Source organism: Micrasema longulum, unplaced genomic scaffold (genome assembly GCF_059751315.1).
Source record: "Micrasema longulum isolate JH-2025_06_02 unplaced genomic scaffold, ASM5975131v1 h1tg001159l, whole genome shotgun sequence".
Taxonomy (NCBI): Eukaryota; Metazoa; Arthropoda; class Insecta; order Trichoptera; family Brachycentridae; genus Micrasema; species Micrasema longulum.
In genome coordinates this window covers 467,216-495,141 of record NW_028278346.1, presented here as the reverse complement: position 1 = coordinate 495,141, position 27,926 = coordinate 467,216, and the positions used below count along the sequence as shown (strand labels likewise).

General features: G+C 35.5%; 1 protein-coding gene across 1 annotated transcript; it reads left to right on the top strand.

Annotated features, from left to right (window-relative positions):
- Nucleotides 1-27,926, top strand: LOC148276726 (uncharacterized). The gene is made up of 4 exons (XM_088233892.1): nt 1-12; nt 1,635-2,562; nt 26,552-26,685; nt 27,085-27,926. The coding sequence occupies exons 1-4, from the start codon at nt 1-3 to the stop codon at nt 27,715-27,717; spliced, it is 1,707 nt and encodes a 568-aa protein (XP_088090018.1). The 3' UTR covers nt 27,718-27,926.

Here is a 27,926-nt window from a genome sequence, read left to right as displayed (position 1 = left end):
ATGGCTAACACAGTAAGTACACCTTTCGTCTTACGATCAGGATTTTTTTTATTTTTAAAACTGAGTTTTCCGCATACCACGGCCCTGATTACAATGGGAGGTTTAATTTAATGGGAGTCACACTCAATTATCTAAAGAATTTATAATTTTATGTACTAAAATGAGTATATTTGTATGAAAATTTGAAGTGTATTCGTTGGTAGCTAGTGATTGAACACGTTTCCAAACATGTTTTACACGAATCAATTGAAAAAAAAAATCGTTTTTATTTGATAGAATATTGAAGATAACTGATATTGTTACTGATCATAATCGGAAGTCATCCGAGTTGTCTTTCATGATTTACAAAGCTATATTACCTTCTCTTAAATGTTCTTCATCTCTGTTGTAATATGTTAATATAAACAGCTCCCCAGGGAATTGAATCCAGTTCTTGTCTACAAAAATTTGGACAAACTCAAAATATTGTTGATAAATTACCTGGTCCATGAAGAAGTATAGAAATTGAAAAAATAACATTTTCAGGCGTTGCCTAGTATGCGGGTGAAATAATTCAATTAGATGAATCTCACTCGCATAAATAAAGGTTTCAGCTCTTCAACTTCACAAACATCAAAAGATGAAAGAATTGAAGGAATATAGATGTTCAAATATAGGCAGAATGGTGAATGTTACACAGTGTGTAAAGTGGCCACTTAAAGCAGCCATTGACAGGTCATAAGCCCTGTAGATGCCTAGACTTCTATATTACCTTCTCTTAAATGTTCTTCATCTCTGTTGTAATATGTTAATAAAAACTAATTTTCCAAACAAAAAAGGGTATGTTTTTTTCTTTAATATAAAAAATCGACAATGCTTTATAAATAATAATTGAAGATAGGCTCTGCTATAAAAAATATATTTTCCTTTGTAATTTAGACCCTAGTACTTCGTACATGTATAAAAAATAATTTAAAGCATTTTGTTAAAATGACACGAAGATGAAGATATAACTTATTTTAAAATATTAGTTTAAAAACATAATATTATGTATATTATAATTATGTAGAACAAAGGAAGTGTTATATACTACCGGGAGAAAGACAATTCATTTTAAGCCATCTTCGATAAATAAGTAATCTTCATATACGTAATGCTCTTGAGGAAAAAGCGTATGAGAAGTGTGAGAGCACTATAATATCCCTATAATACGGCCTCCGTGGTGTAGTGGTCAAGACGCTTGACTCACGCACGGAAGGTTCCGGGTTCGATTCCCGGTGAGAACGCAAAAAATAAAAATGTGATTTTTCTCAAGCCTAGGTGCTCTGTGATGTAATTCACCACTGTAATTAGACCTCCTGGACCTTTTTTTGCACCACAACAGTGGTGCAAAAAAAAAGTTTAAAAAAAAAAATATTTGTGATTTAAATCATAAACTTATTATTATATAAATACTAATAATTATAATTACGATCATGACGAAATGTTTGATTTAAAATGATAACAGTTAAAATATTTATTTTTAATGGAATGAGTACAACCAAATAAACATCTTTGATATATTTATTTATTTCATTTATTTATAAATACGCCCAATGGGCATTTTAACAGACATTTTAACAGGGCACATATAACAGACTAACGATTTTTTCTAGTTGTGGATTTGTTTATGCGCCCTCCTGGTATGCGCCCAGGCAGCTTCTGACAAGAAACAGGACAAACGTGGACTCAGTTCTCTCGGGTATGGAGGTCACAGCAGTAGCTTCTCCAGCTCCAGTCTGGGCGGAGGATACTCCGGCCACGAGGGGGGATTGTCAGGCTCCAGTCTAGGGGGAGGGCTCTCGGGGCACGGAGGGTTCTCCGGCGGAGGCGGCTTCTCTTCCGGAGGAGGCTACGGACAAGGCGGAGGCTTCGGACAAGGCGGAGGCTTCGGACAAGGCGGAGGCTTCGGACAAGGCGGAGGCTTCGGACAAGGCGGTGGAGCTGGACTCGGAGGAGCAGGAGGCGGCGGACAAGTCATCACAAACACCGTCGAGGTACCCATCCCCCAGCCCTACCCCGTAACTGTCGATAGGCCGGTACCCGTCCCAGTGTCTGTACCAGTGGACAGACCTTACCGAGTAGAAGTTCCCCGGCCTTATCCGGTCACAGTGGAGAGGCCAGTTCCCGTCACCGTCAACAGACCAGTCCCCTACACCGTCAGGGTGCCCGTGAGGGTCCCCGTCATCCAGAGAGTGGAGGTCCCGGTTCCCCGGCCGTACCCCGTCCCGGTGGACAGGCCCTACGCTGTCCCGGTGCCGCAGGCGGTAGTTGTTGAGAGTCAAGTACCAGTGTACGTCAACCAGGGAGGCGGCGGGGGCGGGGGTGGAGCTGGCGCTGGCTTCGGAGGGGGAGCAGGCTTCGGAGGAGGAGCAGGCTTCGGAGGGGGAGCAGGTTTCGGAGGAGGAGCGGGATATGGGGGCTCGGGATACGGAGGCGGTTACGGCAGCTCTGGTTCAAGCTACGGAGGATACAGTTCTGGTTCAGGTTTCGGTGGACACGGATCCGGCAGTGGAGGATTCGGCTCAGGATTGTCTGGCCACGGTTCTTCTCTCGGTGGATCCAGCTCTTACTCCGGCCACTCTGGAGCATCATCCTTCCAGCACACCGTGCACCACTAACCGACCAAACCCGCCGATATTATTATGTTTACTAAAGAGTAAAATTTACCTCGACTATTGTTGACTTAATTACATGTATAAACCTAAATATAAATAAAAATAAAAACGTATTTTATAAATCCTAGTTATTTTATTACAAATTCACCAGATTTCACGATATTTTCGCACCAAACAGTGCAGAAGCCAAAGAACAGGCATTTGCCCATAATAGGACCTTTTGCAATTTAAGGAATAATAATAATTCTGGCTCACCAAAACCTCCGTGTTCGTATATGGAATCTATTCCTAGAACAAACAAATACTGTCCGAGTGTTTTTTGTGTCATTTTGATTCTTCAAAATATATTAATATAAAAATAAAAATAAAAACTAAAAAAAATAGGACATATTATGTAAATTGGCCACATAAACCAGCCAACGACTGATCATAAGCCCTGTAAATGCAATACTTCCATATACCCTTCTCAAAAATATTTTCCTCCTCTGTTGCAACAATTAAAAAGATAACAGCCGGGGGCGCGATGCAGAAGCCTGGGTGATAGGTAATCTATGCGACATCCCATCGATGATAAGTAATAAAGAACTCACACGAGAGGTAGTATCATACATGGTCAATATAGTGCAGGCAATTGGTAAAATAAACCAAAGTAGGGAAGAAAATGCCGAACACTCATCTAGTGGAACGGAAGGCCTGTTGACTACTGCCAACAGGCCGGCTTCTCTTGAAGAGTTTTAAGTGGTTTCCTCTCCACATGACCAAATCCTGAGATGTTCCTGATTGGTCCACATTAGTATATCCCTCCTGATCCCAACAGTTTAGATAAATTGAAAGAAATTTGATTGATGAAAAATCCACTTTTTGAAATATAAACCTTGTATATTATAAGTAAGGTAAATAATAAAGCAACTCCCATTCATAAAAAAAAACTAATTTAAATCTAAATAACTCCATAGGAAGTAAATCCTGCCTGTCTGCAAACATTTGAACATACTCAAAACATTGCTGAAAAAAATTGTTCTTTGCATTTTTTTATTCTCCACAATATCCAAAATCATCATCACCATCCCTTTTCGGCACCCAGAGTGCATAGTATTTCGATAATTTATTACATGAAAGTAAGGTCATCAGTCGCACAGAAACAGTCAGAAACAAAGAAATATTGCAGTTTCAACATCTTCAAAAATCAATAGTTCACGTCCACAAACGTTGGCAAACGCGCCAACAACTACGCAACGAGTCGGACTTTTCTCGACTGGATATCCTTATTCAGTAGCAAGAGCGATGTCTACTCAACCGTATCTCTTCGGATATAGACATTTTTCGAGTTACTGAAAGAAAGATCAGAGAGAATAGCATCCTTTTACTGTAATTACTGGTATTTAAATTGTATCGTCTTTTTTTAGTGTTATCTATGCGAAGAATATTTTTTTGTAATGTACATGAAATGTCAATTTTTTTTAATTTACCTACTCCGGAGGATCGCAAGACAATAACAGACTTAATCTTTTTATATAAAATCACAAAATCGATTGTTGCGAACTCCTGGATTTAACAAATATTAATATACCAACACGTAGAACTAGACAACATACTCTATATTATTGTCACCCTTCTCAAACCGACTATCCTTGTCACTCACCTATACCGCGTATACATAGACTAGGAAATGAACGTATCTCTCATATCGACATTTTTAACTCGAGTCTCTGCTAATTTAAATCATCTCATAATAAATATTGTATGATATTCTATAGTAACGATAAACGAATCATTTGCAAAAGCTACTTATGCTAATGACCTGGTGTTAACTCATTTTGTATTGATAATATATCGACTTTTTTTATATTTTGTATGCTGACATGCACACAAATATATGTATTTTTCTTTTTCTTTTTTAACCCATGGTTTCATATTGTTTTTTTAAATTTTTGTGTATCTAACTATCTTATTATATTGTCATATTTTATATATATATATTTTTTGAATAAACGCTTTAAACAAATTTAAAAAATAAATGTAGGATTTTTACTAAAGAGCAGCCGAAGACTCGAAAACACTCGTCCAAGGTTTTGGTTCTATTTCACACAAAAAAATGTATTCTTCACACGCCAAGAAACAGAAATCCACAATATCATCATACAAAGCATACAAAGAGCATCCATGCATCTCTATCGGCTGCCAACTGCTTTGCGTCTTCCCAAGTCAAGTTCTCGTCCCGAAGATCTGACATATACTACCGACGAACAGTCAGCAGTGGACGCCCAGGACGTCGAGAACCTGATGCCTTAAAAATTTGGCAAACGCGGTTAAGGCTCTTAGGAGGCATTCACAATATTGCAGACCATAAAGTATTATTTGTATTGCAATGGTAAAAATATACTGTAGATATTCTTGAGCATTGATTATTAATAAATCAATGTTCTTGAGTGATGATAATAATTGACCGTTAATTATTTTATTCGAAAAAGTGGGTTATAGTATACAAGAACATTATAAATAATCATAGTAATTCTGTTGTATCAAGCTATTATTATATCTAAAAAAAAAAATTGTCACGCACAGAAATATAAAATATTGCCGAATAAATTTGTTTAAATACATATCAAATATCAGACAAAACAGTTTGCAGATATTTGAAAAAACATTTTTTTTTTTTATATTTCTTCTTCCTCTTCTTTTCCACATCCGCTCCTAAGTGGAGCATGTGGACATCACCAGTTGTCTCCAGAAGACCCTATCGCCAGCCAGCATTTTTGCATCTTCCCACGCCAATCCAGCGCCCCTTAATTCCGCCGAATAAAGTCAAAAGATCGTCATCGACGGCCTTCCAGGAGGGCGTGAGCCCGCAGGTTAAAAGAAGAGGCAACTTGGGTTGAGGTTCTCCTGAGGCATGCGCAGCACGTGTCCAAGCCAGGTCCACCCCCGCATCCTCAAGACACTCGTTATAGAGGCTGCTGCGCCCGTTCTCAGGCTTCAATGTTAGTTATAAAATCGAACCACTTTATACCTAATATTCTTCTCAGGCACTTACTCTCAAAACTCATCATACACCCATACAGGAGTACTGGCATTATACAAGAGTTGAATAATCGGCATTTCGTTTTGAACGTGTATAGACTAGAGTTCAGATCAACACGCATCATGTTAAAAGTTGCTCCAGCAATTCCTAGGCGGGTTGCAAGCTCTTTGTGCATGCTTCCATCCTCAGTTATGTGAACTCGCAAATATTTAAAGCTGTCAACTTTTTCAATCCTCTGTCCATTATTTTAGAGAGGCTGATCAGGGTCAGGACAGGATTTGTTGCACATAATCTGAGTCTTTTTGGTATTAGTATTAAGACCCAGAGGAGTTGAGTTTTCCTGCAGTGGGTCATTCATAAAAATACATATATGGTTAAAAAAAATAACAAAAACGTATCCTAAACTCTACGAGGCCAGCAGCCCTGTGTTGAGTTGGGATACAACATAATGGAAAGTGAAAGCATGCACATTATTAAACCATAGCAAAAATCAACATTAAAAATTCTTGCATAAAATGTCTTACAGCAGTCTTTTGCAATGGCCTCTTTCATTCGAAAAAATCCAAACTTGTAAACTTCTTCTGAAAATGGCATTCATTTTAGAGAACTCGGGACATTGAACACTCTTGGGGCCACAAAAAAGTGTTCTTAGTATGAAATAATTCAAATTACAGGAAAAACTCCTACGAGCATTCTGCTGACACATCCTCTTGTAACCGCATGACCAGAAATGTGTCAACCAATACCTTCATAAATTGAAACAATGTCTCAGATGGGAAAGTGGGGGGACATCGAAGCATCACTCTAAGTATTAATTGTTGTACATTTATTAGAAGGTTCACGATAGACAAAGCAACCCCCCCAGCCCACTTTACCATGGGTTGCCACTGACGGGAAAAGAGCAAAATACTGAGAGTGCTAATGTCAAAGATGTTTCTAAGTATATTAAAATTTGAATATGTATCATAGTTAAAACGTACTTGTGACAATCGAGAGATTTAATAGAATAAATATTTAAGTCCATACAAATGTCCAATACCTTGGTACAAAAAAATATATATTTCAGAATTCTCATTCACAGGTTTGTTGCTTTGGTGCGTTGAAATATTTCAAACAAATTAGCGAAAAGCGGGACAACGAAACGCGGATTTTAGCTAACCACAATCATTCCGATTTGCAGTTGTCTTATTTGTACAGTTATCAGGGAGACATTTGCGAAAGGGTGACTGAAAAACTTTGATTAAATAAATACCTATTCTTCAAAATTGCCTGGCACCGCATATCGTCGTAATTTCTCAAAAATCAACGACGATCGACTTTTTGATATTTTGCGACGGATTTTAACGGTCAAAAATTGCTTGCCGTTACAGATAATAACCAAACGACCAATCTTTTGATATTTTCTATGCCGAATGGCGCATCTGCAAAAATTCTATATCATTGAAGAGGCGGGCCTAGATGAAATCCATTTTTCGTTCGGACGGACACCTGGTCTCGCTCGGATAATTTAATTCTAAATCTTTGAATCAAAAATAGTTCATTTATATTTGATCATCTTAGAAAAATTGCATTTATAACTCTGAATACCAGCCCAGTAATACTTAATTTACATTTATCATCTTAAAAGAATTGCATTAATTTCAACTCAGAATAATTACAAGTGGAATATTTGATTTACGTTATTTTTTGACAATTCTTGATAGAATACATTGTAATAAAACAATTCGTATTTTTCATTTAATAGAATATTCTCTTAAAGTACACCGCCAACACATGTTTCAATAATTTGTCTCACTCTGTTCCATTGAAATATTGGGTGTTGTATCTTTTTCAACTTATTTTTAAATGTACCTACACTTAAGATAAAAATTTTTTTTATATAAATATCCTTACAATGTATAATATTCACCAGTCTGAAGATGCCCATTACAGGGTTAAAGCGCTAATTGGTCAAAATAAATAAGTGGAAGTGTACCAAGTATTTTTAAAATTAATAACTTTAATTTAAATATAAGTTATTACATCATTACAACTGGAATAGTTTATTTATATTAATTATCTTGGAAGAATAAAATTTATGATGTAGAATATTATTTATAACCAGGATGAGTTTTGCTAGGTTAGATAGGTTGCATTGAAATTTCAGTAATTTGTAGAAAAGGATATTTATTTTATCAAACATATTTTTAATTAATTTAGGAATCAAGTAGAGGCGAAAATTGCAAATATTAATTGCATAAATTTACTGCAAAGCAAGTGTTTTATTTAAGATATTCTGTCTCCAATATATTTCTGTGTTTATTGTGTTAAATTTCGGGCTCCCGTAATCCCTGTCATGCTCTAACGTTGTAGCCTAGCCGGTGGCCGCTGGTTTTGGCAGCGAAAGATCACAGGTTTGTGAAGGCATTTTTTATGATAAACGTTTGCAAAGTTTAAATTAATTTGGTTTATCAATCCTTCCTGACCTACAGTTACAGCATCAAACAAAACACCTTAAAATTGCTTCATCGTATTCCCACTAACTTCCGAGTCGTTTTTTGTGGGCACTTGGACAGTGGTAGTTATCTACGCTGATCTAATGGTGTATGTAATAACTCGCGGATCCTCCCAAACGAGAGAAAAAAGAGAATCGATTGATGTGTCGGGCAATAGTGATTTTATCTGTTAATAATAATTATTATTGAATGAAATACCGGCCATCGGAGCGGTTTCCAAATAATAGCAAGTCACTCTAGAAGCGGATTAAACAACTTGTGTAATATCCTAGATTTCAAACAAAAACGTTGTCATGAAATTGCAATTGAACAAAATATAACAGAAAACTGTTATTCAATTAAAAAACCACTGTTTGTTTGCGGGAAATACTAATTTTAATAAAAAGTATTGAGAATGTAGGTAAAATAATTCCAAGTCCAACTAAACAACTTGTAAAACCCACAACATCCAAACTTCCATGCTGTATTTATAGATTCTCGTAATAAAAAAACATAACTTAAGGTTTTTTGGAATTTTTCTTTTATTTAAAAAAAAGTTATTTATGAAATGTTTATGTAACATTTATTGAGACACAAATCCCAACTCCATGGAACCAAGGTCCTGTGTTGAGTTGGGACGAATATAACACTTTAACAACATACATATCACCATAGAATTATATATTACAGAACAAAAACACCATTAAAAAATGTATGGCATATTAACATTATAGAAATTAGTAACAAAAAAATTGTGATTAAAATTGTAAAATAAACTCCATCTATAAACACGACAGTTAAATCATAATAGAAAAAAACATCTGCTGAATGTTATTGTAGTATTTGTTAATAAATTTTTGTACAATTATTATTGTATTTAAATAGTGTAGCATAAAGCTACGTTTATCGTCTGGTTAATAATTATTGTTGTTTTAGTTGATTTTTTTTTTTTAAGAAAAAAATAAATATTTGCGTTCTTATGATTTACCCAAATATTTCATTTTGAGGGCCATTTTCAACGAATTGTAAATAGCTCACTTCTTTCATATAACCATAGGAAAAATGACATTTATAATTATATTATTTACATATTCAAATAAATGAACATTGTTTGTAGATTACCTATAAAATAGATCACGGCTCCCACTGGCAGAAACGTTTAGTAGATGTAAAAAATATTATTTATATAAAATAAATATTACACATGTATGTATATTTATATAACGTGCTGTGATGAATAAGACCCTTGATTACCCCACGGAAGGTTCCGGGCTCGATTCCCGGCGATTAACGATAGTCTGTATATATCTAGCAATTGACTACAAAGCCGGCTCGTATAACAGCTCGATACATACACTCGAAAAGATAGTAAAACAGATGGAAAAAATAAAATAGCTAAATTACTTTTTTAGAGTGATAACTTTCTGACGCATATAATCTTTGTCTGACGCCTAGATACTCTTATTTGTTCATAGAAGAGAACCTAGCGACATTATTTTCACATCTAGGCGTTTGTTTTATTAAAGTGACAGTTATGTCGGAATTTAATTCGACTTCAAAACTAACTTATTTCTCTCTCATATTTTTAAAAGGCTTTTTGGAAAAAAAAGCCAACCTCAAAACGATTAAAAATTTTAATAAATCGTAATTAAAGGAAAAATTGCTTTGTGGAACAAATTTTTTGTCACTTTTAATGCGTAGATAAACGTATCGAGGGGTTCTAGACCCGTCGGTATAAAATGATGTACTTACATCAAATTTGATGGGGGGGTGTCGGTACCATACCTTTGTAGTCGGTCGGGAGATTTTTTATCTTCAACTATGACGTCATACTCAAGCTATGTCATTTAAGAGCGTAGATATGTGTACCGTGACGTACGCTTCCCTTTGAGTCATATTGATGTACCTACCCAAAACTTGAAGGTGGGGGGTCGTTAGTATATCTTTATAATCGCTAGAGGGAATTTATCCAACTATACCATCAAGGTGAAGGTATGACGTCTTTATCTTCCCATCATAATCGAGGCCCAGGTACTTTTGCCAACAAGATAAAAGTTTACTTCTCATTGTCATACGGGCCCAGGGAGTATGAAATATTCTAGTGTAAAACCACCGTTTTAAATAAATATTTCATGTCAACCATGTCGGTAATTGAACCCAAGACTTCTTGCATTGTAGAATAACGCACTGATCATTACACCACGAGGCGGAGAAACTTAATTCCGAATTATTAGATAGTAAAATATGACCACACTTCTTCCGATAAGATACTTCGTCACGATAATTATATAATGCACTTTTACAGACACGTCCGATAGAGCTTCTATTTGAACAATAAAAACATGAGAGCATGTTTCTTCTTTTGTGTCTTTTATGAATTATGGTCCATTAGCAACAATATTAATGTTGGCTGAAAAGAGAAAGGACGTAACTGAATATTAAATAAAAAAAGAATGATGAATTTCAGCCCTATGGTAAATAAATTAGATAGAAAAAGTATTTTCTTTCTTGAAAATGTAGGAAAAAAAAATGAATCAACCAGTTATAAGGGAGTTTGGAAAGATTTCCGGTTTACTTACCGTCAACGGACCAATTGGCAGAACTGGCCGAATAGAAGCGGAAGAGACGTCACACGGGAAGTAATTTCAGAAATACGGGACTTTAAAAATCATAGCGCCATAATACCATACATAAAATAAAATTTAAAAAATTACGCTTTTCTAAATAGTATGTTAACAAATAATAAATAATGAAAAAACAACTTAACTTCCTCATTGACAAAGTGGTTCAAAAGATAACATCATCATATTATCTCTATATGCACCCAGTGGTGCATATGGCACCCAGTTTGTGCTCCAATTGTTGCGTGGAAAGTGTGATGATAAGTCAACGCTTCAAGTACTATTCTAGAAACAGTGCCAGAAATCAAATCCAGGACTTCAGGCATGGCAGAAAAACGCGCGACGCGGAGGACTCAACTCCACTCGATTTCATTTTTCAGGATTTTTACCCGAGAGAAGCCATCGAGTCGAAAGCACTCGTCCAGTTATGTGTGTGAAATAAAACCAGACCTCTGGTCTTGATTAAGTCATTCTGGTATTCAAGTTTGTTAGTAAAAATTCTTGGTAATTTTAAATTAAAGACGAGTGATACTCAATTTACAAATTCAAAATAACCAGTGATCGATTTCATCGCTTTTGGGACATCTTCAAAACTGGTATTATGATATTATAATCGTAAATATTTATGTACTACTTTCAGCTGTGTATATTGTTTTTTGTTGTGTTTGACTTATTCGATCAATCTAGTTAAATAATTGGGTTGTTATTTAATAGACATAATGCATAAATGCGTAATCGTTTATCGGTACTGTCATAATAATATTCACAATAATTATACCCACCATGAATCATAATGGTTTCTCCGCGAATTAATTAAACCAATCGGTTTTATAACAGCAATTAGCGATTTCTTTTGCTTTGACGATGCTATTGACCAGAAAACACAATATTAACAATATTTACCTTAGTAAAATAAATTTATAAAACAATTTTGTTTTTAACCAATTATTTTTTATTATTTTCTACAGACCGGTTTTAAATCTACACAAGCTTCTTTTTCAAGGTACACTTAACCAATGAATTCTATCCGTTAGTGTGTATGGAAGTAATAAATTAAGTCTTTTTGTCGTCTAATGTGATATGGATTCGCTCAAAACTAGACAGGACTGAACTAAAGGAAACATTGTTTATATGGTTTTTTTTTCTTCTTAATATGAATAGCTTATTTAATTTTTAAAATTTTCATTTTGAAGAACTTTTAATCCAGTGTCTTTATTAAAATCTGATTATTTTCTATCAGATGGTTTGCGAATTCAGATTTTTTTATTTATTATTTAGGCACCTTAAGTTTTAGTGATTATGATTAAATTATAAATAAACTTATGAATGAAACTTCTTGGTTTATTTTTACTTTTTATTATTGTTATTTTTATTATTTTTACCAACGAGCGCTTTCGCCTAAGTAGGCATCTGGCAGCTGACGGAGATGCTTGGAGGATCTTTGTAGACACCATATGCTCCAACTAGGGGGAGCTGACATGGAATAACAAAAGGATCTGGTGGGATGTTTCGGCGGTGGCCTGTTTTAGGAGCTTCTCCGTCTTTCCTCATTTTGCGTGCGTTTTACTAGACTACAGCCTTAAGAGGAAACATTGCTATGTACAGTAAAAAAGACAAAACATATATGTGTTTAGTTGTATGTAGTGCGTTTTTGCTCTACTTCATATTTACTGACTACAAGTTAAGTTCCGGAACTTAACTTGAATGGAACACAAGACGGGTGCTTAGTGCTATATCTAGTGTAGGGGAGGGGGGGGGGGGCATGATGGGGCCTTTAAGATAATACGTCAGTAAAACGCGTTTTTTTTTAAAATCCTTTAAAAAAAGTTTATTTTTATAATCTTTAATCTAACAAACGTGTTACAAAAAAACTAAAAATAAGCTAAAAAACTAGTGAAATAAATCAATTAAAAACAGTCGTAACTATCCCGTCGTGCCCCACTGGTGGGAAAAGATGGGGTACCGCCTACTGCGGTTCGCAACTAGGACAGACAAGGATGGTGTCTTGGTTTTTTTCGTCTACTCCAGCTCATGAACAGTGTGCCCAGCTCTGGCACATTTGACACGCTATCCAGCCTTTATTTGACTCAACGTCTGACCCTCTACAAAACAGGCACTGTGTATCATCTTCATCATTTATGGAAGAAGAGTTACGTCTTGATCGTTTCGATGGCTATTTCATTTTCATTAAAAACTGTATGTTTAGGACTCAAAAGAACCTTCACCTTATCTATCCTGTTATTATTTTGCCTGGCCAACTTAACTTTTCGCTCCAAAGTAGATTAAGGAATTAAATAAAATCTTACAGCTAGTTTATACCCTTTTCTCCCTTCTAAAATGTCTTCTTTATCTCGATTTATGCATTCCTTTGACCGAATCCCCCTCTTGATCTTTCAAACGTAGTTTCGGACCATATTCTGCTTACACAAAGAAAATAAAAACTGTTACTACATTGTGTTCAAGCAATGAGGTAAGATGGGGTACCGATACCCTGTCTTGCCCCTTTTACTATGCTTGTTAACAACGCTTATTTTTTACGAAATACAATTTCTCTGGAAATAATTGATGAACTTACTGTAAATTACAATACTTTGAACTTGTAAAGCGACCATCAGTCAGTTAAAATCACGATATGCTTCCTTTAATGTCACAAGCAGCAAAACTCGATAAAATAACATAAAATTTGCGAAAAACACGTTTAGTATCGCTGCGTATCGGAGCGTGCACACATGTCCGCTGCAATTGCATCATTGGTGGGGGGTCTAAGGAGAGCATCAAATGGCGTAATGTGCTCGGAGCTACTCAGCAGATTTCGGCTTTTATCGCAGGGCCCCATCTTGTCCCACTACCCCATCATGCCCCACCTTCCCCTACACATATTGTTGGCAGCCTCCACGGAGTAATGGCTAAGACGCTTGACTCGCGCACAGAAGGCTCCGGGTTCGATTTCCCGAGAACACAAAAATAAAATGTGATTTTTATCAAGCCTGGGTGTTATGTGCTGTAATTCACCACTTTAATTGGGACTTCTGGCCTGTTGTGGCATAAAAATATCAATGGATGTCGCACGAAAAAAAATATTAATACCGTTACAATCGTAAATGTTAATAGAACATTAGTTTATAAATCCAACACGTAATTATATTTTATTTTCCTGTGACCATGGATCATATAATTATCCGATTCAATGCCAATTACTTAATCCGTATTTTTATTTGGGTCTGCCATACTATGCAACTCACGCATAAAAATAATTCAGGTGTTGTGTTGGTTTTATATTTTTTGGAACAACTATGGTTAAACTGTATTTTGCATGTTAGTTTAATTGGTGTCCTGACGAAGAGACAGGTATGTCTCGAAACAGGTAGACATAGAAAAGTCGGAAATTAGTTATGTACAAATATTTAATAGCATTTAGTTAAATGTTTGTCCACAAAGTTAATGCTTCAAATAATAATAATGATTTATTTACTATAACTTATATATTGAAATATAAGTTATGAATTAAAAATGCTTGGAACACTTCCACTTATTTATTTGACCAATTAGCGCTTTCACGTATTTTTACGTAATGTCTTTTCTGACTAAAGAGTATTAAAAATTATATCATCATCATTCCATGTCCACTTCCTTGTTGGAGCATAGGGTGTCCACGAAGATCCTCCTGGCATCTCTGTCAGCTGCCAGCTCCTACGCATCCTCCCGATTAAGGTTCGCGTTTCGTAGTTCTGAGATGAACTGCCGACGAACAGTCAGCAGTGGTCGTCCAGGACGTTGAGAACCTAATGCCTTGTAAAATAGGCAAGCGTGGTTAAGGCTAAAACTATCGACTCTTTCGATGATTTGGTTTGACAGTCAGGGGATTTTGGGCATCAAGGCAAGTACATGGGGTTTTGCAATAGTGTTTTTTTAACCCATGCATGCGAAGCACCTATTTAGGCTATCTACTGTGGCCTGAAGACCCGTGACTAAATCGTCAATTATAACCGCATCATAGGCATACTTTAGGTCGCAGAGCTTTTGGAAGGAGGAGATGGACTTCCTTATGATGAAGTCTATGAGGATTATAAAAAGGAACGGTGCAAGGACGCAACCTTGACGAACTCCGGTGGTGACCTCAAACAAATCTATGACAACATAGTTGATTCTGATTCGGCATTCGCTACTTGAGTGGAGGGCTTTGATAAGTTTGACTAGTTTTATAGGCACCCCAAAAAAAAATAAGCATTCCTAAAATAAAATCATAACAGCCCATCATGCCGTCTCCCTATACAAGTTTACATGGGCTACATCACCCATTACATACTGACCCCGCAGAAGCGAAATATGTGAGTGAAATTTTTTTGGTAATGCGAGTAGAAAAATCTTTAATTTCTCGTAAATGCAAGTATTTATGTTGAATTTTATTGGTAGGAAATTAAAACATCAAAATTTCTCCACGTTCACTTAACTATTTATCTATGCGCCTATGTACTGAATTATTCACATTATTTTTTTAAGAATTAAGTTCAACAGAAGCTCAATCACAAATAACTATCGACGTGCTTAAAAACATGCCAAGCATTTGAGCGATCACAATGAACAATAATGAACATGCTAAGTTTTCGCAGACATAAGTCAACGCGTGTGTTATCTCTTAAGTCAACGCTCGTGCCGGTTTGTTTTTTGTTCTTCTCGTAAATAAATACAGTTCACTAGAAAAAAATCGGCGTTTACTTTAAAAATAATACTTTATTTTGAATTTGCTAAAATACCAAGGAGAATCTAATACAAAAAAGTTAAAATTAAATTACAATTACTATGGCGACTGGTTTTCTTGACATTTGGCTTGCCAACCGCTGGCTAAATGCATAAAATAGCATGATAAATAATAATGAAATAAATAAAAATAGCAGTTTTGGAATATTTTCCATATTTACACCGATGAAATTCAAATATGTGATTGCGCAGCAGGATTATACGTCGCGAAACGTAAATATTTTGACATTTAATATTGGGTGTTCACGAATGTTCCATTGTGATCGCGAATACGATAAACAACCATGGTGAGAAATTGTTATCACGTCGCCTTTTAGCACGTCGATAGTTATTTGTGATTGCGTTACAGTAAATAACTCAACACACAAATTGAAAACCATTTCAGAAATAATGTACACATACTTTATGAGGGGGTTACGTGCTAAACCGCCGCTGTCCGTCATAGGCAAAAAAACTTTTTCTTTTAAGTTCGATGCGCAACTTGTGCATGGTACAGTAGGTAGCGAAAAAACGATTTATTTTAAGTTGAATGCACATTGAACTTAAAAGAAATAGTTATTTGGCCACAGGTTTTGTTGATCTTCCCGTAAATAGTGATCATGCATAATGGCGGTTTTGCATTTAACCCCCTCATATATCTGTAGAAATTTTATAATGTTAAATCTTTTAGCATATAAATAGGTAATTAATATTTCCTTACGGTTTTCAACCAATTGAATAGATGTCGGTACCTACTGAAACGAAAATGTTTATTTTTTATTTTGTTAAAAATGACTCAAAAGTATTTTTCTTTAAGAACGTGAAATTTTGGCTCAATTTTTTCACCACCATGGCATTGTTACTTTTTTTTCAAAAGTAAAATAATTTTTACGAAAGTTGCAATCATAAGATAACTAAAAAAAAACAAAGGATATACATTCAAATTTAAAATCTTTAAAATAAATTTAATAGAAGCGTTGATCGTTTCCATGATACGTAACAGACGTTGCGACACCTTTAGAATTGTGAATTTTGGAGTAAGATAAAGCAAACGCAGGATCAGTGTGCGAGTCTGGAAGCTTCTCGTCTCTTTGGGGCGAATAGTATTTGTCGTCTGAGATAGAGTTCAGCGCTGGTAATGTTTGATTCTCGATCAAATTTTCTATGTTTGAAGGCACATAAGTGTTTTCTATTATAGCGTGCCCTGTGTTAGTCAAGTTGCCTGGGTTGCTCAAGCCATAGCTGGATTCGGTGTGGCCAAAGTTGACATCAAACAAAGGGTTGGAGGCGACCACAGCAACCGCCAACAGTACCACGAGGATTCCGATATCCTGAAATTAAAACATATTAATAACAGTATATTTTTTCACTTAATTAGGCTGTTTTACTGTTTTACAATTGAAAAAGAAGTATGTAAACTTTTTATGGGTTACTAGTGGACCCGATAGACGTTGTCCTGCCCGATGATTGGCTTGCCTGCCTTGGAAAAAGATTTTTCGTTGATAAGTAGGTACCTACATAGGTACTTGTTAATGATTGAATTCCAAAACATAAAGTAATTCATTTTCAAATATAGAATTCGTTTTGCAAATGTCAAATTCGGCTCTTCTCACCAACAGGGCAGCTCTTTATTCATGAATGCGATTTTCAAAAATGTGTTTATTTTAAAAAGAAATAAATAGGAAGACATTATAAGGAATGTAAGGAAAGTATCTGACTGGGATCCGTCGAACGCAACCCTGGTAGGTCGATGGAAAAAAAGATTGATGCTCTTAACTTTTTTTTCACAGATTCGATTGATTTAATATCTACGATCATGCACAGCGCAAAGATCTACATTTCACTGAAAACCGTACGTAAATCGGTTAAGCCGTTTCGGAGAAGTTCAGTGACATCACACGTACAGAAGAATTGTATTTATATATATACTAGTGGACCCAACAGATGTTGTCCTGCCCGAACGTTGGCTTGCCTGCTTGATAGCTTGGAAAAAATCTTTTCATCTAGGTACTTGTTTGTGATTAAATTCAAAAACTAAAAATTGTTGATATTAAAAAAATATTGAATTTAAGTAGGTACTTGTTTATGGTTGAATTCCAAAATATAAAATAAGGGCTATGTATAGCGTGTGAGCTCGCCAATATATGACAGTAAAAATTTTATTGTCTTTGAATTTCCTAGAGTTTTAACCATCGAAAAAAAAAGAAGATTGCAAATCAAATAAACAGACAATGGAAATTTGGTGTGTATTATTTTAATAGATTGTTTATAACAGAAAAATCCATAGAGAAATATGCATTTGTATTTTTTGTAATAAAAACAGTCTAGTAAATTCGAATAAATAAAAATACGCTTTATATTAACAATATTAATTAAAATGCAAAAATAACATTGAATACTTGAAAAATAAATATTATTGAGTGTTACAAACATAATTTAAAAAACGGATAGCGATTAAAAGTAAAAACTATCTTTAGTTTAATTCTTATAGCGATAAATACATAAACATTATAAAACAGGAGTTATACAAATACAAAAATAATATTGTAACTAGGCGGCTACCTACACGGTTAAATTTCGAAACACCACGCAATTTCTTATCTCGGCTACGCTTTGTAAAATGAAAAAAAATATTTAAATTAATAATTTCATCACGTCACAAAGTCGCCCCTGGGTGGCGCCTGCTAACGTCAATCAACAAAAACATCCTCGTTTTAATTACAATGTTTCGGCTACGCCATGAATCTCTTTTTTCAAATAATTTCTCACGTCACAAAGTCGCCCCTGGGTAGCGCCTGCTAACGTCAATCAACAAAAACATCCTCGTTTTAATTAGAATATTTCGGCTAAGCCATGAATCTCTTTTTTTTAAATAATTTAAAATAAGGGCACAAAGCCACTCTCTGAGTGTCGCTACTGACATCATTTACAAAAACATAATTATTTGTGCTTTTTTCAGGTACGCAACAATTTTTTTTAAATACACCTACCTAACCGATAAAATACTATTAGTAATTAAACCAAGGTGTGCTTTAAAGTTCCGTATGGCCAAATAATATTATTTATTATTAGAATATTATTGACATGTAGTTCAAGCATTGCTGCGTTCACGTTGCTTTACTTCTGAGAGCTCAACTGCTATGTTTTTCTATGGTTATGTTTACTGTCATCTGTCATGTATTGGCGAGCTCACAGGCTATACTTACGCCTAAAATAAATATATTTTTTAAATATAGCATTCTTTTTGCAAACGTCAAACTCCGGTCGTCTCACCAACAAAGTGGTGTACTTATGTAGGAATACGATTTTAAAAAATATATTGAATTTCATATTACTTTAGTGTTACCAAAAATCTAATAAAAAGAAATAAATGGGTAGAAATTGTAAGGAATTTAAGGAAATAATCTGATTTAGTTCCACAAAACACAAATGCTGTTTGTAAACATTCAAAAACAACCTTTTTTTTACACAAAAAAACAACATCTTTCCATTTTTTTGCGAATGCATTCTCCTCGAATGCAACCCTAATAGATCGATAAATAAAACATGTATGCTCCTAACTTCTCTTTTACATATTCGATTAAAGATTTTAATATCTACGAACACGCACAGTGCAAAGATCTATATTTCTCTAAAAACCGCACGTAAATCTCTTAAGCCATTTAGGAGGAGTACGGTGACATCACACGTTCAGAGGAATTATATATATAAAGATGAAGATTACACTGACGTATATAAATAGACACGTACATCTAAGATATAACCAATGTTGCGTAACCCTCAATAATTTGAAAAAAATAAAAATATTTTCACGATGCACCTACATTTTTAGAACCACTTTTATGGAATGCATCGTTCGATGAACATATTTTCCTTTATATTGTTTATTGTTTCAGCATTTACTTTGTGGAAAAACATTTTGAATTTATTTAAAATAAAACACTTTGTAAATTTACCACACAACTGATTACCCGAAACTAGTCGTGTTATAATTTAAACTCTTGTGTGGTAAATTTACAGTGTTTTATTTTAAATAAATATTTTTCTTTCATCATGCATGATACAGGCTTTGGCCGATGATGGAAGTATTTTGATTGAGGGTAATGGCCGTAAATCCTTGGAGCTAGACGTAGCCAATACATTAAATAAATAAGCCGATTGAGGTATTCATAACAAATTGCTTAAATTTAAATTTATTTCAACAGTTGAGAAGTAAATATGGAAGACTAGGCCTTTACAGGGCTTATGACCTGTCATTGGCTGGTTTAAGTGGCCACTTTACACACTGTGTAACATTCACCAGTCTTTCCATGTTTAAGCATCTACATTTCCTCAACTCTTCCATGTGTTGACTTTTGTGAAGCAAAGGATTATGCTTTTTCTTTTACCAGGTAGTTAATTCAACAATGTTTGAGTATGTCCAAAAGTCAACAGATGGAAGATAAATTTGAATAACTCCCTAGGGAGGAAATCCAGCCAGTCTGCAAGCATTTGGACATACTCAAACATTGTTGAATTGTTTAAATGTTTATTTATTTCTATCAAACTCCTCTGAAAGTCTATTCGAGCTTTAAATTATGTTACAAATCATTGCGTAATTATTAAAATAAATTTGTATTATATTTCCCACAAGCAAAGCTTCTAATTTAGGAAAAATGACTTTCTACAAGGTTGCTCGCTGGGGTTTTTTAAAAAACTTCAACGGTCTATTATTTACCCTTTCCCTCTCTTACAAATAATGAGGCTTCTCGCTACTATCCGTTACCATTTTATAGGTCCTGTCGGATATAAAGATCTGGTGGCCATTTAAAAAAAAATAGTAATCATTTAGGCGAATCGATCATATCTAATCAACTTAATCCCAGTCGGCGAAAAAATCACACAAAGATTCCAAGGCTGCCAGATTACAAAAAGCTCATTTGGGCAGCTTTTCTTGTTCAGCAACGAACAATTTTCCTTGTATATGGGCACCGACAAGGAAACTTAAGCCCCCAGATGCGGTTTGCGATATGCGCTGTATCTTAGATGTAGCTGGTATAGGAATAATTTGTATATTTATTATACGTCAGTGACTATCAATAAATAAATAAATAAAATACAATGAGAAACCATACCAATCTCATATTACTGTTTGTAAACTGAATGTCCACTGATGCTTATTTTTTACTAATGGTAACTAATCAAATGTAATTATCTGGTTTTATACCGATAAAATAGGATTTAATTAACGTATTTAACAATTCTCTTATTAATTTGCCGTAATAACATGATTAGTTAATATTTTTTGGCGAAGTGAAATAATTTGATGTGTATGAAATGTAAGGCCGTTTGTACTAGAAAGTGACATTGGAAAAATGCGTCCGAGCAGACGTAAGTATAATTAGATTTATTGCAATATTTTTAATTATTTGATATGAATATCTTTTCATTAAAGCTTGTAAATTTTTATAAAATATTATGACTTGTTATGATGATGATTTATTTTGTAAAATAACTCACATTCCACATTTAATTTATGATAAGAAAAATATAAATATTTAAAAAAATATATTCTAATATACATTTTTTTATTTATTTTATTTGGGATTTTTACAGCTATTACATAAAAAAATAAGTAGAAACATATTTTAAAAATTAGAGCTAATTAAAAAAATGCACTGTAAATCTAATAATATATAAGAAAAGAGTTTACGTAATTGTATGTGTGTGACGTTTAAATGAGAGGGTGGGTTGTGAGTGTGAGAGGGTTGTGAATGAATGAGAGGGTGGGTGCGTGAGTGTGGGTGCGTAAGTACATATATAAAAAAATAAAACTAATAATTATGTTGAAAAGGGTACAGGAAAGAGCTTGGTAAGAAGTTTGATTATTTAAAAAAAAAACAATAGTTTATACGTACTTTCGAAACCTTTTTGTAAATATTTTAGTAAAGAAATGTTATAATAAAATAAATAAAACAACTTTTTAAGCGGTTAAAAACAAAGTTATTTTATTTATTTTACTATAATGAATAACCACAAAGTTAGTGCTTCAAATATAAACTTTATATTAAGAAATGTTATAATTGTATTTTTGAATAGTACTGGTAAATTTAAAAACGTTATTAAAAAAAAAAAGCATTTTATTTTCAAAATTAATTAATACACACTGAATGAATTATGTGCAACGCCGTATAAACCTTTTACTTTAGTAGACCGAAGTGTTTAGGAGGCCAAGTTTGGTTGAGGACCCAGTATTGCGGGGTTAAACGCGATCCCTTGCCCAGGGCTACAAGTAAAACCTTAACGGCTGTGATGGCGAAGATGAAGCGCATCAGTACGGTGGAACCGGTGGAAGGAGCATAAATCTTATCTCAGGCCACCCGGACATAATTCAGTCTATGGGCTGTTGGGAGACAGCGGCGTCGGCGTCGGCGTCGGGCAGGGCGTTGTGTTGAGGATGGCAGCGGAGGGATAATAGTCAACGGTGGCAACCTTAGTTCATAGGGGTAGTAAGAGGGGTTACTGTCTCGGCGTCAGGTGGCAACCGGCCGTAAAACAGAAACTAATCGACAAATCTCCTAGTCCGACGTATGATTGAGGAGTAGGAGGGCTGACCCCAAGTAAATGAGACGTACAGAATCTTTTGTAAACAAAGTATTTTTTTTTATTACGGTTTAGGACAACTATTTTTAAAAAATGTTTTTGCAATGGACGGATCTGAAATGAGGCCACAAGACCTGTAAAACGGATCCGGGAAGGGGGAGGGGCTTTCAATGTTGACTTTTGTGAAGTAAAAGAGCTGAAACCTTTATCATGTGGGTGAGATTCATCCGGCTGAACCAATTCACCCACTAGGCAACTCCAAAAGACATTTTTTAAATTTTCGTACTTCTTATACCAGTTGGTTTAATCAACAATGTTTGGAGTATGTCCAAATGTTTGTAGACAGGCTCGATTTCCTCGCTAGGTATTCAGATCTAAAACATTTAAGTTTGTAAGTGAAAATTCTCGATGGAAGCTCATTGTAATTTATTAAATAAATAAAAGACGATTGATACTTTCATCCACAAATTTGGAATATCCAGTGACCGGTTTCATCGCTTTCGCGACATCTTCGAGACTGGTATCTTTATGAAGGAGTTCAATAAATTGTTATGTAATTTACATTTACTTGTTGATAAGCGTGTCATTGTGTTGGGTGATTTTAATTTGTACTCTGCACGAGGGGGGGAGGTGGATACTGACCTTTCTTTCCTCTGCTCTGTGCTGAAACTCACTCAATACAATGGCATTCTTAACAATAAGGAACGAACGCTAGATTTAATTTTCTCAACAGTTCCGATATCCATTTTTCGAAGCGAGTCTCCTCTCACTAAGGAGGATGCTTATCATCCTGCATTGCTTTTTCAGTACAAAGTTAAATCTCTAAACACACGCACCGCCGTTCCCATAACGCATATAACATCGGAAAGGGGATGGGATTTTACTAAAGGTGATTTCCGTTCCCTTTACGACTCCTTTTTTAATGCTGATTGGGACGGCATAATAGATTTAACTGATGTTAATGAGGCTGTTCATTATTTTTATAACACTGTTTACAATTGTTTAGATATGTGCTTTCCGAGGAAACACCCGGCTGTGAGTAACAGGAGATATCCGAGGTGGTTCTCTCGTGATATTATCAGTGACATCAGAAAAAAACACGGATACCACAAAAAGTGGAAGTCTTCTGGTGATCCATACTACTACTCTCTTTTTAGTAATCTTCGAACCGAGGTAAAACAGAAAAGAAATGCAGCCTTTGACTTTTATATTTCCGATATCGAATCAAATATCTTGCGAAATCCCAGTGACTTTTGGAGATATATTGGCTCTAAGCGCCGGGATGGAGGGATCATGGACTCCATGACCTGGAAATGTCAAGACGTTCGAAATGTGGATATTGTGAATGCTTTTGCTAGTAATTTTAAATCTGTTTACTGTTCTACTCCGAATAAAGAGGTGCATCTAAATAAACAAAGTTCGTCTCAAGGCTCGCAAAATATTTCAATAGATTATTTCAGCGAAACTGATGTCTTCAAATCTATTAGTTCTTTAAAGAACACTTGTTCACTTGGTCCCGATTTTGTTCCAACCGCTGTGCTGAAGAGTTGTGTACACATTTTCAAAAAACCACTAACTGTTATTTTCAATCTGTCCTTAAAAACAGGTGTCTTTCCGGAGTTATGGAAGATCTCCAAAATTTCTCCAGTGTTTAAAAAAGGGAATAAAACATGTATCGAAAACTATAGGCCGGTGGCAATTTTATCTGCTCCTGCAAAGGCATTTGAATGGTTGATATATCATTTTGTCTATCCCCAATTAGAACCATTCATATCAAACGAACAACATGGATTTCGGCCTGGGCGTTCAACCAATACAAATTTGATGGTGTTTACGAATTTTGTCACTAAGTCACTCGACAAAGGTGCTCAAGTAGACTGTTCGTACAACGATTTTTCCAAAGCGTTTGATAAGGTAGATCACCAACTTTTGCTTCTGAAACTTCAGAGGATTGGCTTTAGCGACATTCTTCTGAAGCTATTCACAAATTATCTTACAGATCGTAAGCAATATGTGTCATATGGACTGTATCAATCTGAAACATTTAATACCTCTTCAGGGGTTCCTCAAGGATCTAATTTGGGACCATTGTTATTTTTAATCTTTATAAATGATATTGGTAAAGTCATAAAATTTTGTAATTTTCTCTTATTTGCTGACGACCTAAAAATTTTTTGTGAAATACTGACTTCTTCTGATTGTATTAAACTTCAGTGTGACATTCAAAATATAATTCAATGGAGCAAACAAAACAAATTGTTCTTCAATGTTTCCAAATGTTTTGTAATGGCATACACAAGAGCATCCAAAACAATATACTATCGTTATCTCATGGACGGAGTAAGACTTGAAAGGGTTTCAACGTCCAGAGATCTCGGGGTGTTGTTTGATGCTCAGTTATCTTTTAATCTTCATATAGTTAATCTATGTAATGACTCCCTTAAAATGCTTGGTTTTGTTCTTAGAAATGCCAAGATCTTTTCTAACACTCAGATTTTGAGGACATTGTATAATTCCTTGGTAAGAAGTCGTTTGGAGTTTAGTTCCATTATTTGGTCGCCACATGAGACTCGATACTCTTTGATGGTGGAGAGAGTGCAGAAAAAATTTCTGCGCTATCTGTACCTTAAAGAGTGTGGATATTATCCTTGGCTCTTCCCAACTGACTTTTTACTGGGAATGCTAGGCTATCAGTCATTATGGAGGAGGAGGGACGTTCATTTGGGTGTTCACTTTTTCCAGGTGATCGGTGGTCGCATACATAACTCAGAAATTCTGATGGATGTAGGTCTGTTCGTACCTGATAACTATCTTCGACAAAGACAGCATCGATTGTTTTACCTACCGCGATGCAGAACCAACCTGCCAATGGTTATGCCGGTTGGTAGGGCAATCTTGCTACTTAATCGCATCGCCTCGGATGTCGACATATTTCACGACAGTGGGCCTTCCCTTAGGAAAGCACTTTCTAACATTTAATTTTTCTTTTTACATTTTGTTATATTATTTTAATAACATAATTATCTACTGTAATTTGTGATTTATTATTGTATTTAGAATGAATTGGGTCTTTTTCTGTAATGTTCTAAATATCTGAATAAATAAATGAAATAAATGAAATAAATAAATGAAATAAATGTATACAATGTGTCCGTGTACATACATTGAAAAAAATGACTTTAAATGCTCTTCTTAATGCTTGGCAATCGCGATGGGAATCTTCCTCTTCAGGGAGGGTTACCTTTCTTTTTTTTCCTTCGATCCGTCAGCGCCTAAAATCTTCTTGGGTTATCCCCGATCACTGGACTACGCAGTTTTTATCAGGTCATGGTAAATTTAATCAAAAATTATTTGTTTTTAATATTGTTGACTCTCCTTCGTGCTGCTGCGGATATCCTAACCAATCTTCTGAACACATCCTGTGGTCTTGTCCCTTTCCCCTTCTCTATGATTACCGAATGGAGCTTCTCGCTACTATCCGTGGCCCTGTTATAGGTCCTGTCGGATATACAGATCTGGTGGCTTCTAAAAATAATTTCAAGGCTTTTAAAAAGTTTTGTAATCATTTCGGCGAATTGATCATGTCCAATCAATTTAATCCCAGTCAGTGAAGAATTCACTTCCCTCTCTTCTCAATCCAATGAAGTACATATTATGTACTTCTGGATTACTTTCTTTCAGCACAAAGATGCTAAGGCTACCAGATTTCAGAGAGCTCCTTCGGGCAGCTTTTCTCGTTTGACAACGAGCAAATTTTCCGTGTATGTGGGCACCGCCAAGGAGACTTATGTCCTCAGATGCGGTGTGCGGTATGTGGTGGGTAAGCTGTACATACATTGAACTCCTAAATAAAGATACCAGTCTTGAAGATATCGCGAAAGCGATGAAACCGGTCACTGGATATTCCAAATTTGTGGATTAAAGTATCACTCGTCTTTCATTTATATAATAAAATTCATATCTAAATTTGTTGCGACACAGAGGGAAAACATTTTTAAGCAGAGAATATGGAAGTCTAGACATGTGCAGGGCTTATGACCTGTCATTGGCTGGTTTAAGCGGCCACTTTACACACTGTGTAACATTCTCCATTCTGTCTGTGTTTAAACACCCGTATTTCCTCAACTCTTCTAGACCAGGCTTCAAATGCCTAGACTTCCACATTCCCTACTCAAAAATGTTTTCCTTCTCTGTTACAACAAATTTAGAATAAATATACTGAAATTAAAATGTTTGCACAGCGAAATAAAAAAAAAATAACCTGGTATTATCTTAGTAGTGTTTAATTGCTTTCAATCAATTACGAAATGCAACTTTTCTGGTTAATACACATTATTATCAGATCTTGCCTTCAGTCTTAAAACATGTTAATTTGCTCAAGTTAAAAAGCTATCTTCCAATCTCGTTTTATTTAGTAACTCATTTTGGTCAGGATTACAACATGCTTTATATTTAATTCATTATGGTGGCCGATATAAGGCTACCGAATTGAGGAGAGTCCCACCACAGATAAAATTGCACCTTCACGCTTCACGCACATGATTTTACTATATAACAAAAGGTCCGAGTCGATCATCAGTCATCTTCAGTACGGATTCAGAATGAGGTTTATCGTAAGTAAAATTTACAACTTATACGTACGGAGAAGTTATAGTATTTCTAGGCGGAAGAAGATACTCGTACTGTTCTGTGTGTGAAAAAGAACCAGAACCCTGGATGAGTCTTTAAAAAAAATCCGCCCTCTAGTGTAGTGTTTGGCGCGTTTGCCTACCATGCTTGAGGTCCTGGATTCGATTCCTAGCAGTGTGAATGTGAAATATTAATTTCAAAGGTGGTTCTATATTTCAGTGTTATTGGGACTGGCTGATCGCTGCGTTTGATGTTCCAATACAGTGCCATATGCACCACTGATTGCAAAAAGAGAAATTGTGATGATGGAGACATATAATAAATGTGATTCAAAATATTTATGCAAGTTTTGAGCGTTTGTACCAAAAATTATTTTTTTTCAGATTTATGCTGGTTTAGCTTTAATCGCAGTGGCTAATGCCACTGAGAAGAAGCAAGAGAAACGAGGACTTTCCAATTTTGGTTATGGTGGTCATAGTTTTGGAGAAAGCAGCTTCGGCAGTTCTGGCTACGGCTCTCACGGACACCAGCAAGTGATCACCAACACAATCCCAGTTCCGAAGCCTTACCCAGTCCACGTGGAGAGACAGGTTCCAGTACCAGTGCATGTTCCCGTTGACAGGCCCTATCCAGTTCACGTGTCAAAGCCGTACCCAGTGCGCGTCGAAAAGCCGGTACCTTATAAAGTGTACAAGCCAATCCCGTACCCAGTGAAAGTTCCCTACAAAGTTCCAGTCGTACAGAGAGTAGAGGTCCGAGTTGACAAACCTTACCCAGTTCCAGTAGAAAGGCCCGTACCAGTTCATGTTCCTCAGCCTTACGTGGTCGAAAAGAAGGTCCCGATCTACATAAACCAAGGCGGTCACTCTCATGGCTATTCCCAAGGTCAGGATGCATTCTCTGGAGCAGGTTTTTCGTCTCACGGGCTCTCTGATTTTTCCTCTCACGGCTTCGCGGGAAGTTCTGGCCTCTCCGGCTATTCCTCTTACGGTAATTCAGGTCACTCGTATCATTAATGCTGCTGAATTACTAAACTTATAATCGACCAAAGCTGTTTTTAAAATGCGATTGTTTTTAGAACTGAATCATTATTTTTATGAAAAAAAATATTATGTTATGCAAATGCACATTTTTCTGTGATAAGTCAATAAATTAAACGAGATTTCCACATTGAATGATGTATAATATGTTTGTTCCTGATAATATTAAACACTAATACATCTTT